Genomic DNA, 14,143 nt, shown 5'->3' on the forward strand with positions numbered 1-14,143 from the left:
GTTTTAGCAACTGTTATGTAAAGGAAAAGGGGTAGAATTAAATAAGCTCTGCTTCTTCCTACTCCCTTTCGAACATGTTGAAAAGAGAAACTGGAAATTGTGATGTATCATGTTGTATGCTTGCATGTTCGAAATAAACTCAAACTCAAACTCAAACTCAAATGCAGCTTAAGTTATTTTAGGCATTTGCTTACTTACAACAAAGATGACTAATTCATTCATAAATATTTATTTATACTGTAACTGGGCTGCTCATTCAGCTGTTACAAAAAATGAAATGACTAATACAATGTTGTTTGTTTAAAAGAAAGGAGAGGCAAAGTGCTAAAAAAAACTATTGTTTATGTATTAAAGATCAGTTAAAATAGCAGCAATGAAAACAAACAACAAAACACATAATCTAACTTCCTCAAAAATAAAATAATGTTGTGATGTTTAAAAAGCTGCACACTGGTATATTGAATATTGATCAACTCTTGGCAGTTTTAGCACTCTTATAGACTTAATGTGTAGAATTATGTACTTGATTAATTCTTAAAATGTTGGCTATTTAATAGATTGTATGTTTAATATTATGATCCGCATTGGTGCCCTTCTGTCTTTGTGTGTGTGTGTGTGTGTGTGTGTGTGTGTGTGTGTGTGTGTGTGTGTGTGTGTGTGTGTGTGTGTGTGTGTGTGTGTGTGTGTGTGTGTGTGTGTGTGTGTGTGTGTGTGTGTGTGTGTGTGTGTGTGTGTGTGTGTGTGTGTGTGTGTGTGTGTAAATGCACTTGTTACAGTGCCTTTTTTACGGCATTGCAAATTAACGCTGCTTTAAAACGTACTTGAATTGATGTAGACAAAGTTTAGCTGGCTGACTTTGTTTAAAATGATAGTTTAAGTTATTTTTCACAAAACTGCATCTCACTCTTGTTAGTGAGCTAGCAAGGTTGAAGCTAACAGTACTCTTACCGAGGCTGTGTCCGCGTCCTTCCTCCAAATGTCCGACATCGTGTCTCCGCTTTAAAAAATGCTCGCGTGTCACAGATATACTGCCATAAAAAGAAGGTCCGCTTTGCAAAATTAGCAAGGTATTCAGACTCTTAACAAGAATAAGAGGAAATATCCTCACACTTTACATGTTATCACTGGCTGTGTTTTTGCGAGTGACCCAATTCCGGCAGGAAAAACACGAGTGATGATGTCACGACTATTGTCGACAAATATAATTATCGCAGACAATCGACTAATCGTTGAAGCCCCACTACACTTGGGTGGCCAAGCCCCTATATTGAATCGACGCGATTTTGTTGGCGAAGACAGAGTGGATGGTCATGAGTTTCATTTAGAAGACACTCGAGCACAGCATCAATTTATTTGACCCAATCCAAACAACTTTTCCCACTCTTTGTAAATTAACTGTAACCAACAAATAAAGTCAACACACGGTCGCACATAACTTACCTCCTGCTCATTGAAAACATTGTGGACATTATAAAAGTTGTTCAACCACTATATATCATTTAAAATTACACATATATACAGTATATCCATTACAGTGCATGATGGGTGATATGGAAAACACACTCTCCACACTTCCACATGTTTGGCACATTTTAGCTGCTAGCTATTTCTGATTGATTACAAAACTTTAATTAGGTTGTCAGGTAAGTAAACAAGGTAGGAGTCACATTTTCACACACTCCTAATATTCAACGGTTTATCGTTTATACTTAATATTGCATTTTCTTCAGGGTTTGCGGCATTAACTGTAAAAGCTAGCTACGGCAAGAGACAATCTAGCTTTTACGTCAGCACCCGAATCGCATTTGAGTTTGTAATACACAACACAATGCGTTAGGAAATCAATTTGTACTGACTGACATGAACAATAATATTACAGTATCTGTAAAGTATTAGCCCACATTTCATGTTTTGTTTGTACACAGTGGGAAGTACTGTAGTTGTAATAACACACACGATGTGCTGCGTGTAACATGATCAATATTAAAGTGACTCACTCCTTGGACAGTTGTTTGTTTGGTCCAGCTGGCCGGGTACGTTTTTTCCGGTTTTATTTTTGGGTAAGCACTCCATTTATGTTGAAATAACTTGTCTCCAAGTTCCACATTTACAACGTTAAAGTCACGCCGACCTCACTCTCTCGGCTTTCGTCTGCTCCAACGTTTCACCTCGCTTGAATAAGCAGCATTTCATCCTCTGTATATTCGGCTTCAAAAAGATAAGGTTGTGAATCCTCATTTGTCCAAAAATACTCGTCTTCAATGTCTGTTACGAAGTCTGCCAATCAAAACGTTTAGACATCCCTGATTTAAAGGTTACTTTCATTGAGGTAACAATCACATCAAATCTCTTTTGACTGATCAACTTCAAACGCTTAATGTTTCTGTATGAAGTATATATTGAACAATGTTTTTCCCGTGTTTTGTAGGTTTTTGATGTCAAACAAGGAGATAATATCGTGGAAAGGATCCGACTGTTCATTCACAAAGTCACCGCACCTTTGCACCCAAAAGTGGATAACCTTCAGACACCAAGTGTAAAATCTCTCAGTCACCCTTTCTCCAGAGAGAAGGAGCACCTGTAAGTGAAATCTTCAGCTGATATGTGAACACAATACTTTTATTGTAAACTTCAAGCCAGTAGTATTATGATATACAGGGATTCAAGGATATACGTACATCAGGATATTTGGAATGAAACTTGTACATTGTAGATTTGAGGTGTAGAGTTTAGGAGCATAGCTTTGTGTTGATACTAGTTCATGCAAGATGTTTGCTTTAAGCCAATATCCTTTCCATGTTTACAATCATAGTGTGTAATTATGCACTCTACTACTTTAAAATGTATGTAAACTAAGTTTACATGCACTACAATAGTCAGGTTATGAAAATAGTTAGGTCCCTCCATTTTTCTCTGAAGTTCTATTTACAGTACATGCACTACCTCTAAGACATTCAGGCCATAACTATCAGCCTTCCTGTTTTCCACAGGAAACTTCCGTATTTTGTCCTTCTTTCCTGGTGTCTTCTCGTTCTAGCTTTCTTCTCAGATTTTTACCTTACATGTGTACTGGAAATTAAGGTCCGGAGCTGATGGTCCAATAGTCTTTTATTGAACATCCGTGGGTCCATTGACCAACGTAAGAGCTAATGAGCAAGCATACTAAAGAAATGGCTCAATAGGATACAGATTTTAGCCTTACACATTTGTACATTTACATAAACTAAACATTAACTGAAACAGTTTAACTTGTATCCACTTCAACTGGCAAAAGAATACTTTTAACATTAGTTTCAATTTCATCTTTTAAATGTATTTACAATCTATACCTTAGCGTCTTGTTCACTTTACTGTGGAAGACACATTAAAGTTTTCGTTTTCATCAGTGAGTTCCACATACCCACTTGTGCAACCTACAAAATAACAGTCATATGATACATAGGAAAAACAGTAATACATTTACAATACAGTTTTTAACAGTTATCCTTTACACCATGAACAACTATATATGTATTCGGTGTTGCCACAGCAGCACAGCTTCCAGTCCACTCGGTAAACATCGGCCTGTTAAAAGTCTGGCTTCAAAATCCCAGTAGTAAAACATACCATTGTGCTGGTGATAGTTGTGACGTGGGGCTGTGTTTGTAGTAAACAGTCTGGCATATGTCACATGATTCAATCAAATGGACACTGCGAGAGAGATGTGTTTGGCCAGGAGTCTGATTTAGGAGGTGGGTATTTTGCATTGGTGACACCCCTAGAAGTAAGTCAAGTCTATTCAACTGGCGGCCCACGGGCCACATTTGGCTCGCCACAGCTATCCATTTGGGCAGCCTAAACATCACCCAAATAAATTTGATGAAACCATTAAAATTAGGGTTGATCATCTATGCGGTACTCCCGCCACCCTGCAGGGGGAAAAAGCGAGGCATACTTGTCACAGTGAAGCAGCAGTGGGGTTTGTAGAAGTAGACTACTGATTCAACCCTCAGTGTTCAGTTCAGTTTCAGTTAATTTCGAACAAACTTGGGGAAAAAAAATCAAAATTTGCAAAAATATTACTTTTAACAACAACTGGACAACAGAGTAAGAATGTTGTACCTCGACCAAGTGCTCGAGTCATTGTTTTCTGGCGGGCCTTTTAAGCGACGAACACATTGATCCAGACAAGCAGTAACAATGGTAGAAATCCCACCATGTAAGCTTCATCACGAAACTTGGTCAAACATTTGTAAGTGGATATAATTTGTGCATAAAGATATTTAGTTTGTTTTGTATTGAAATTGCTGACATTGTGTTGTCTTTTGTATTTGTGGTTGTGTTGTTTTTTTGTCTGAGAATAACGTTCAAACCTATTTTAATACATGTAGTGCTAAATTTGACTAGTAGAGGGCGACAATGCTTATAGTGATAAGTCACATACAATGTTTGGTGTATGAATGTAGTATAATTTATATATGTGTAAACATTTGTAGTTTATTGTGTGATAATATTAACACTAAATATTCTATTTTATTTATGTAAAACACAATATGTCGGTACATTATTTATGTAAAATACACAATGGACGGTATACTTTTATGTTTATTTTATGTTTATATTTTCAGCCTTCTTGGATACCTTGCATGGGGTCCTGTATGGGGCGCCGGCAGGGGATTCCATAGTCTTGCTGGGGGACTTCAACGCGTACGTGGGCAATGACAGTGATACTTGGACTGGCGTGATTGGGAGGAACGGTCTCCCTGATCTGAACCTGAGTGGTGGATTGTTATTGGACTTCTGTGCTAGTCACGGACTTGCGATAACAAACACCATGTTCAAGCATAAGGATGCTCATAGGTGTACCTGGTACCAGAGCACCCTAGGCCAAAGATCAATGATCGATTTTGTAATCGTATCAGCTGATCTGAGGCCGTATGTTTTGGACACGCGGGTGAAGAGAGGGGCTGAACTGTCAACTGATCACCATCTGGTGGTGAGTTGGGTTAGATGGCGGGGGAAACCTCTGGACAGACCTGGCAAACCCAAGCGTGTAGTGCGGGTGAACTGGGAACGTTTGGAGGAGTCCTCTGTCCGGAAGGACTTCAACTCCCACCTGCCATTACTGTGGAGGTTGGGGACATTGAACAGGAATGGGCAATGTTCAAAGCCTCTATTGCTAAAGCTGCAGATGCGAGCTGTGGCCAGAAGGTCTTAGGTGCCTCAAGGGGTGGTAACCCTCGAACACCCTGGTGGACAGTGGTGGTCAGGGAAGCCGTCCGACTGAAGAAGGAGTCCTACTTCAGTCGTTAAGTAGGACAGCGAAAAAGTAGTGGACTTGAAGTGGGTGTGGCATGGATGATTGTTTGGCGCCCAATAAAAGACTTGATGGAGGATTCTTCAGTCAGCAGATGTTAAAGCAGCATAAATCTACTGGTATGTTATCCCAGGGGACTCCGGAGGCAGTTGCAAGGTACCGACGGGCCCGAAGGGCAGCGGCCGTGGCTGTGGACGAGGCTAAGCAGAGGGTGTGGGAGCAGTTCGGGGAATCCATGGAGAAGGACTATCGGGCGGCACCAAAGCTGTTCTGGAAGACCATACGGCACCTCAGGAGGGGGAAGCAGGGAACCATCCAAGCTGTGTACGGCAAGGATGGGACTTTGCTGACTTCAAGTGAGGAAGTCGTGGGGCGTTGGAAAGAGCACTTTGAGGAACTCCTGAACCCAAATACATCTGACACACCCTCCCTGATAGGAGCAGGGCCTGAGGATGATGGGGGATCGACGTCGATCTCTCGGAGTGAAGTCACTGAGGTAGTTAGACAACTCCACAGTGGCAAAGCTCCGGGGTTTGACGAGATCCGTCCAGAAATGCTGAGGGCTCTGGGTGTTGATGGGCTGTCTTGGTTGATACGCCTTTTCAACAATGCGTGGAAGTCTGGGACAGTGCCGAGGGAGTGGCTGACTGGGGTGGTGGTTCCCCTTTTCAAAAAGGGGGACCAGAGGGTGTGTGCTAATTACAGGGGTATCACACTACTCAGCCTCCCTGGGAAAGTTTACGCCAAGGTACTGGAAAGGAGGGTCCGGCCGATAGTCGAACCTCAGATTCAAGAGGAGCAATGTGGATTCCGTCCTGGTCGTGGAACAACTGACCAACTCTTTACGCTTGCGGGAATCCTGGAGAGGGCCTGGGAGTATGCCTATCCAGTCTACATGTGTTTTGTGGATTTGGAGAAGGCGTATGACCGCGTCCCTCGGGAGATCTTGTGGGAGGTGCTGAGGGAGTACGGAGTGAGGGGAACCCTGCTGAGGGCCATCCAATCTCTGTACAACCAAAGCGAGAGTTGTGTCCGGGTGCTTGGATGTAAGTCGGATCCGTTTCCAGTGGGGGTTGGTCTCCGCCAGGGCTGCGCTCTGTCACCTATCCTGTTTGTGATTTTCATGGACAGGATTTCTAGGCGGAGTCGTGGCCATGGCGGAGAGGGTATACGTCTCGGGGGGCTAAAGGTTGCGTCACTGCTGTTTGCAGATGATGTGGTCCTGATGGCACCTTTGGTTCGTGACCTTCAGCTCTCACTGGATCGGTTCGCAGCCGAGTGTTCAGCGGCTGGAATGAGGATCAGCATCTCCAAATCTGAGGCCATGGTTCTCAGCAGGAAACCGATGGTTTGTACAGTCCGGGTAGGGGACAGGACTCTGTCCCAGGTGGAGGAGTTTAAGTATCTCGGGGTCTTGTTCACGAGTGAGGGAAAGATGGAGAAGGAAATCAGCCGGAGAATCGGAGCAGCTGGGGCAGTATTGCAGTCTCTCTGCCGCACTGTTGTGACGAAACGGGAGCTGAGCCAGAAGGCAAAGCTCTCGGTCTACCGAGCTATCTACATTCCTACTCTCACCTATGGTCATGAAGTTTGGGTAATGACCGAAAGAATAAGATTGCGGATACAAGCGGCCGAAATGAGTTTCCTCAGAAGGGTGGCTGGCATCTCCCTTAGAGATAGGGTGAGAAGTGCAGTCACCCGAGAGAGACTCGGAGTAGAGCCGCTGCTCCTTCGCTTGGAAAGGAGCCAGCTTAGGTGGTTCGGGCATCTTGTGCGGATGCCTCACGAGCGTCTCCCTAGGGAGGTCCTCGTTGCACGTCCCACTGGGAGGAGGCCCCGCGGCAGGCCAAGGACCAGATGGGGGGATTACATCTCCTCTCTGGCCTGGGAACGCTTCGGGATTCCCCAGGAGGAAGTTGCAAATGTTGCTCTGGAGAGGGAAGTCTGGGGGTCTTTGCTGGAGCTGCTGTCCCCGCGACCCGATTCCGGATAAGCGGTTGAAGATGGATGGATGGATATATTTTCAGTCTTACAAATCTAAATGAAGGAAGCAGTGTAAATAAATAAAATTAAGGAAGGAAAATAATTCAAAAGAAGGAACATCAATCCTCAACAAAAATAGAGCTGCTTTTTTGTCATGCTTTTAACTAGGTGCACATGCTGGAAACAAGTAGTGACGGCAGAATAATGAATTTATTGACAGTGCAGTGTGAAAGCCGATTTACTTTGCAATTAAGTAAACACAGTCTCAAAGAAATATAACACTTTTTGACAAAACATCCACATATCCAGCCCCTGTGAAATTGGGCTTTTGAAACTTCAATATGGAGTTGAATAGCACTGAAGTAAGCTAAAGTAATTTTAATACAAAAGTAATAAGTAGTAGTAATTGAGATATGTTTTATGAGATCAGAGTGCATAAGTGTTTATTCGGTTGTGCCTGTTTCCAGCGAGAGAGTGCAGCATTCGCTCGAGAGAGCGCTGTTTGTGTCTTGCGGCTGCAGGGAGTGATTGGTACGACAGGTTGCAGACGGCAGCACCTGTTGAATGTGTTCATTGCATGTTGTTAGCGCTAGTTAATAAAGACATTGACTGTGCTTCAGTGGATGTTTCTCTCCACAGACATAGTAGGACCTCATACATTTCACTGAATTGTTGTTCATGTTCATTATTCCCCAGTAGTTGTCTGACTCTCATAGTAGACAATGGTATTATTACCGCTACAGGCACAGGAACAACGACATGTTCCTCTTTAGCACGCTGAATACAATTCATACATTTGTGTGCCCCTTGAACGTAGTCCACCGGAGTTTATGTGCGCTGCAATATGAATTAATCTCAATAACGGAACATTAATCCTCTGTTTGTTATGTTTGTCACCTTAAGTAGGAAACGTGGGAAGGACAGATCAGTATCACAATGAATCTGAGGGCGACATATTTCCACTATATTTATTTACTTTGTGTAATGTAGGGATATTGACATTATTGGTTTGGTAGGCAGTTTCCTCCCATTTTCCAGGACAGTTCCCATATTTTAAAATTAAAATGTTGACAGGGTTGGATAGGGGGTCATTTTGGAAACTTCAACTTGTTTACTGTGTGAGTGTCTTAAAGTACCAGTAGAGTTGAAAAACAAGTTGACTTTATATGCTTAATTGTGTTTCATTGTATTTGCAATCCGCAAAATATGTAAAAAATAGCATCGAAACATCACAAAATGCCACAAATTCAGTCAGCTATTTCAAACATTCTGCTTTAAATACCTTGGGCTATTTCCGGAGATTGTCGTCACTGGAGTAACGCTTCTGCTAAAGTCAGCATGCTAACAGTTAACAAGTGTCACATACCAAGTTATATGACTATAGGGTAAACGGCTGCCAAATTAGCTCAAAAAGCTAGCAGTTGAATGTTAGCATGCTAACGTAAACATGTATACAGTTAGCATGTTTCACATACAAAGTTATATGACTTTAAGGTGTATGGCTGCAGAACTAGACAAAAAAAGCGTAAAAATTAGCAAAGAAAGTTAGCACTTTGATGTTAGCATACTAGCATGCTAATGTTAAGAAGCTAGCACATGACTGGGTATGAATAAATACCAAAATGCAGTATTTGTTGGTGTAGACATAGAAAGTAACAAAAAAGCTTGCACAAAATGTTAGCATGCTAATATGAGAGACGCTAGCAAAAGAAAGCTCACAAGTAAACTAACAGTTAACGTGCTAACACACACTAACTGCTAGCAAACTTGCTCAACACCAATGCAGATAGAAAAAAAAAAGATTTTTGTACTGGGTGGGAATGGGGGTACCCTGTTGTCTGTCTATGTTGTGTGCCCATTGAACTGTTAGTTACGGCCCTGTACTCAGATACCTGAGGGGAGGGGCTGTCACATGACTTCAAAGGAATTCATGTAATTAGATGAACCTGCCACCATTACACAATGACAGCAGTTTATGGAAGATTTGTTGAAAAACTTAATGCCGAACAATGTCTGATTGTGGGCAAACGCTTCGAAGATATCGACTTTTTGTAAAAACCGTGAGCGACTCAAGGCTTTGAGGAACGTTCCGTGTTCTCAGATTTCCGATAAGTGGAGAAATGGCCGAGTTAGAGCGAGTAGGAAAATAAGAATGTTTGTGTTTTTTCACGCCGTCATCTAACATTGTAGTCATTGAGAGATTTAGCTGACTTTCTTGGCTTTGAGGGCCACCAAAAGCCAAATGGGACACATGTGCTCCATAAAAGGGACATTTTCTGAGAGAGGAGATGTGTGTCAACGTTTTCACCAAAACACATGACAGTGGGATAAAAGATGTGGCCGTGAGGACAGGTTGTTCACCAGTAAAAAAAAAAAAAAAATTCTGGGCTTCCAAGCTCTAGTAAATTAGATTTAAAAGCCATCCGCTTTAATGGAGGAAGGCCGATGGCGCTCGCCTCCTTCCGAAAACAAAACTGGACGTCAATTTTTTTTAGCCAGGGTTACAGTAGACAAGTGTGTGAACAACTTGCATTTCAGCAGGCCCATAATTGATTAATATTCCTTTCTCAAAATGTAAATTGATTATTGTTGGCGCTTTTTGAATGGTTATTTATCGGATTTTATCGGCGAAATAGTGGCACTCCCATTGGCTCCGCTGTAAGCTGACTTTTATTTACGTTTATTTAATATTTAGAATGCATGCCTTTCATAATGATTGTGAATGAGTGCAACAGGAAAAGCCCATATGTTTGATGTGCCTTTTAATTTGAATTTCAATCTTTTAAAATTGTTCTTGGGTGCAATAAGAAACATGTTTAATCAAAAGTTTTATCATAAATGTTCTAAAATTATACCAATAATGATCATTTTTGTGGTACCCTTTATTTTGAAAATTATCAAAAAAGTATTGAAATACATAACGATATACATTTTGGTACTAAAATACTGGTGTTGGCCCAACTTTAGGTGGGAGTATGTGCAAACGTAACTATGTAGTCGCTTAGATGCCCGAACGTAAACTATGCAGTGACGTAGCAAGTGGTGTCCCAATTCCTAGGGAAGATTACAAAGCTCTACCCATTTTTGCTTCATTTGGAGGGTGTAGTGGTAGTGGGTGAGGGGGTTTATTGAGATTGGGCCGTAGCCTATTCTGGTCTAACTCCTATCTTACTTACCTCTTAAAGAGAGTGCGTGAAGCGCAATATGGAGGTATTTGGGCTTCAAAACTAACATTAAAGGTGACGCTTTAAACAGGGAGGTGGCGCGCTGCAAGTGTTGCTTTAAAACATGCCTCGCCCAATGTGGCTATTAGTATTACCACCTTTGCTTGAAACTTAGGTAAACATTTAAATAATAGTCATTCAGATCTGCACAAGGAGTTATAAAGAGTGACAGGTAATAATGTAGTTGTTACACCTTTCCAGCTGTTCTTCTCCCATGCAGACCGTAGTCGAGGAGCACAGGGCAGACGTTCCCACCAGGGTCGATGTTTTCGTCAGGGGTAACACCCTTTAATTTCCCTGGCAATGGGTCTGCTAAGCTCCGCTTTCAGGTCGGACTGACAAGGCCGCCAAGTCGTGATAATCGCTATATTATTTGTTTTGCAGCACACGATCTGACCAATTCAACTCTACTGCGCAATGCACACTCTCTCTCTCCCTTTACTCGCCCACTCACTCACTGACATCAGCCAACACATTGCCATTCTCGCAAACACACATACTGTACGCTACTCTCATGAGTTAACCAGCTCCCCTGTTATGGAATCCAAAAGAATAATGACAAAATAACAGCAATTCTACTGGTTAATAAAAAGGGTGTGTGGAAGGCAATATGGAGGTATTTTGGGCTTCAGAACTGTTAATAAAGATGACGCTTTAAACATGGAAGTGCTGCGCTGCTTTAAAACACGCCTCGCCAAATACAGCATTTACACCGTTGCTTCAAATTTAAGTAAACATTTAAATAACAAACATTCAGACCAGCACAAGGAGTTTAAAGTGTGGCAGGTAATATAGTTAACAGCTTCCCCCGTGCACATAAACAGTAGATACGAGACACGCATGCAGTTGGTTGGCTTGTTGAAAATTATTAGAGCAGTCAAATAATGAGGATAAAGTGAATTGACTGAATTTCGTAACAAATTCCCATTTTTTCATTTGTGTTTTATCTTTAACAATGTGTGTTTTACATGCTACTTGTCTTATCTGTTTATTTTTAGCCTTGTTTTCAATGTTTAATAATTATTATATTTGTCTTAAAGCACAGGTCAAAATTGGCAACCACAATTCATGAAGCATTTAATACAATGTCAATAAAGCTTTCTATTCTATTCTAACCTAATTCTAGATTATGGGAGGCTTTATCTAATATGTAAAATAATTTTAATTTGTTATTTGAGTGCAATAGGAAAAGCCCATGTGTTTAATGCTCATTTTAATTCTAATATTGTTCTTTGGGTGCAATAAGAAACATATGTTTAATCATAAGTTTTATTACAAATGTCCTGTTAAAATGAAGCCAATAATTCAATTTTTTGTGTCATCCTTTATTTTGAAAAGTTTCAAAAAGCTTTGAAATACGTAACGATATACATTTTGGTACCAAAATATTGGTGTCGGTACAACCTTAGGTGGGACGTATGTGCAAACGTAACTATGTGGCCGCTTACAGTAACGTAGCAAGTGGTGTCTCAATACTTAATGAAGATTACTTAGACTTAGACTTAGACTTAGACAAACTTTAATGATCCACAAGGGAAATTGTTCAACACAGTAGCTCAGTTACAATGATGGAAAGTGTAAGGATGGAAAGGACAATGCAGGTATAAATAGACTAAAAAAGCTATAAAAAAATCTAACATATATACGAATATATACATAATATGTGTACAGAATAATTTATATACAGATATATTATATTATGTCTATAACATATATACAATATATACCAATGACCATGTACAATATTACAGTATATACAGTATATATAACAGCAGCAGCATAAAATAGAGAGTAGGTCCAGCAGGAAATAGAAGATAGACATTATAAACAAAGAGAAGTAGCTAACATGTCAGGTGTCAGATAATAGGCAGATGTCATCTATTGCTGTATGGCGAGTGATTATACAGCTGGATGGAGTACGGAATGAAGGAGTTCTTGAATCGCACAGTGCGGGAAGGAAGTTGAAGGAGCCTGTTGGAGTATGAGCTCCGCTGTCCCTTAATTGTAATTACAAAGCTCTACCTCCTTTTTACTTAATTTCGAGTGTGTAGTGGTAGTGGGTGAGGGCTAGTGGTAGTGAGTGAGGGCACTGGTAGTGAGTGATGGGGCGGTATTGGGATTGGGCCAAAGTGTTCATTTAGCTGCTGTGCAACAATTTTTTTTCTAGGATTTTGAAGATTGGCTGGTAGTTTACCATGAGGTCGGAATCGAGTTTAGGTCTTTTGAGCAAAGGATGAATAACCGCTGTTTTGAATGCTAGGGGAGCAGTACCAGAGGATAGTGATAAGTTAATAATATTTAGTACTGATGGTCCTAATATTACGAACAGCTTCTTGATAAGTTTTTCAGGTAGTAAAAACTTATCAGCTGAAAACATCCCAGTTCTTGCATGGCCAGCATACTCACCTGACGTGTCACCCATTGAGCATGTTTGCGATGCTGTGAATCTGCATATAAGACAACGTGTTCCAGTTCCTGCCAATATCCAGCAACTTGGCACGCCCATTTGGGGCGGCGTAGTTCATTTGGTCGAGCAGCCGTGCCAGCAACATGAGGGTTCCAGGTTCGATTCCTGCTTCTGCCATCCTAGTTACAGCTGCTGTGTCCTCGGGCAAGACACCTGCTCCCAGTGCCACTTACACTGGTAGCTTAAAAAATTAGATAATGGGTTTCACTATGTAAAGCGCTGTGTGTCTATTGAGAAAATTGCTTTATAAATGTAGTTCACTTCACACTTCATTGAAGAGGACTGGACCAACATTCCACAAGCCACAATCAACAAACTGATCAACCTTATGCGAAGGAGATGTGTTGCACTGCGTGAGGCAAATGGTACTCACACTGACTGCTTTTCTGACCCCCGCAGACGCCAATAAAGCAAAACTGCACATTTCAGTGGCCTTTTTTTTGTTGGCAGCCCAAGGCACACCTGTGCAATAATCATGCTGTTTAATCAGCATCTTGATAAGCCACACCTGTGAAGTGGGACTGATTATCTTGGAAAAGAAGTAGTTACTAATACAGATTTAGACCGATTTGTGAACCATATTTGAGAGGAATAGGTAGTTTGTGATTACAATAAAAGTTTTAGATCTTTGAGTTCAACTCATGAAAAATGGGAGCACAAACACAAGTGTTGGGTTTATATTTTTATACAGTATGAGTGGCAAATTGTTGTAAACTTTTGACTACAAGTTTAGTCACTTCTCGGTGACATTCGTTGTTACTGGATGAGGGGTACACTATCCTGTCGCAGTGAAGGCTAGCGGCAGACGTGAACCGGAGCCTTTCCTGCATATGTCAGAATATGTCTGCTTATGATCATCTGAATGGGAAAGCATTAATTTCAATTTAACAGGTAATAGCACTGACATTATCGGCGGTATTAGTATCTGTTGTATTTATGTCAGATGACTGCTGCTGTCTGGGTTGAGCTCGGCACGTTTCAAAACCGTGACATTAATTGCATGCTGTATGTTCGAATGTGTCAGCATATTGCTCGTATGTCCTCCTCTTGATGAAATAGCAACCTTGGAATTATTAAAAGTAGCGCTGTTGCTGTCTTTTTTCGTAAAATGTCAGCAAGCTTCAGTGTGCTTTTTCCGCCCATGTACCGCCATGTTGCTGATGTCACTAAGCA

At 41.2% G+C, this 14,143-nt stretch overlaps 1 protein-coding gene across 1 annotated transcript in view; it reads left to right on the forward strand.

The window, feature by feature from the left end:
• LOC133645308 (anoctamin-1-like) overlaps positions 1-14,143 on the forward strand; it is a 195,375-nt gene that overhangs the window by 36,649 nt on the left and 144,583 nt on the right. The window contains exon 6 of the mRNA XM_062040192.1: positions 2,429-2,580. Within this exon, the coding sequence (XP_061896176.1) occupies positions 2,429-2,580 (152 nt within the window). The remainder of the gene's footprint in view (positions 1-2,428; positions 2,581-14,143) is intronic.

This window comes from Entelurus aequoreus, unplaced genomic scaffold (assembly GCF_033978785.1).
Source record: "Entelurus aequoreus isolate RoL-2023_Sb unplaced genomic scaffold, RoL_Eaeq_v1.1 HiC_scaffold_36, whole genome shotgun sequence".
NCBI classification, from domain to species: domain Eukaryota; kingdom Metazoa; phylum Chordata; class Actinopteri; order Syngnathiformes; family Syngnathidae; genus Entelurus; species Entelurus aequoreus.